The sequence below is a fragment of the Penaeus monodon genome, chromosome 22, assembly GCF_015228065.2.
Source record: "Penaeus monodon isolate SGIC_2016 chromosome 22, NSTDA_Pmon_1, whole genome shotgun sequence".
In the NCBI taxonomy this organism is placed as follows: domain Eukaryota; kingdom Metazoa; phylum Arthropoda; class Malacostraca; order Decapoda; family Penaeidae; genus Penaeus; species Penaeus monodon.
Genome location: NC_051407.1, coordinates 16,204,118 through 16,204,965, shown reverse-complemented (window position 1 = coordinate 16,204,965; position 848 = coordinate 16,204,118). Strand labels below are relative to the sequence as shown.

General features: G+C 30.0%; 1 protein-coding gene across 1 annotated transcript in view; it reads left to right on the top strand.

The window, feature by feature from the left end:
* LOC119586953 (uncharacterized oxidoreductase YjmC-like) overlaps nucleotides 1-848 on the top strand; it is a gene marked incomplete in the record, with an annotated part of 12,303 nt that overhangs the window by 4,914 nt on the left and 6,541 nt on the right. Inside the window, 1 exon segment of the mRNA XM_037935685.1 lies at nucleotides 536-597. Within this exon segment, the coding sequence (XP_037791613.1) occupies nucleotides 536-597 (62 nt within the window).

The window sequence follows — 848 nt, the reverse complement described above, 5'->3', positions numbered from 1 at the left end:
ACCAAGTGATATATGTTGGTTGTATATGTATTCTTTTTCATTGTTATCATGTGACTGTTGCTTTATTTGTTTAGGGGGTGGATGAGTGTTATATTTTATTTTTGATATTGATTAGGTGTTTCTGTTGTATATCTTGATGGTTGCTTATTGATTATGATGCATATAATGAGGGCTGATACATTATTGGAATGATCTTATTGCTAATAGGTACTTTGTGTGTTTTGGTATTTTGCAGTTGTAGAAATAGGATGTATTGATTATGTTAAATGATGTAGTAGTTTTTTTATGCTACAAAAATAATTGTAGTATAGCATATCTATATTTTACTCGTGCTTTATGAATTGACTTTGGTGTTTTGTAGATATAGGTAATGAATATCATTTTCAGGTTTGGCAATGTGGTCTGTTGATCCTTCTACAGAGTTACTGCCTATTATCTGATTTTGATAGATGTTACTCTTTGGTATTAGATTTTTAGAATTTTTTTTATCAAGTTATATATTGTACACATGTACCCATACTATTTTCATTTTCAGGTAGCAACCATTATGGTATTGCTGGATGGTACTCCATGACTGCTACAAAACATGGCCTTCTGGTAAGCACTTTTTTTTTATTTCTTGGTAATTCATTAAATGTGAAATTGATAGTTCACCATAACTTGAAGGTTTGTTGAAGGTTCATAGTGAAAACCGATTTGAAAGGAATCCCGCTGAAGAGTAGACAGAATTACAATAGTCTGATAAGTCATAATAAAGGCAGAAAAAAAAGAATTTTGGTGAGGCATTCCACAAGGTTTAAGAATAATCATCTTTATTATTTATTGTTTAGTTTTATTATTAGAAGTTT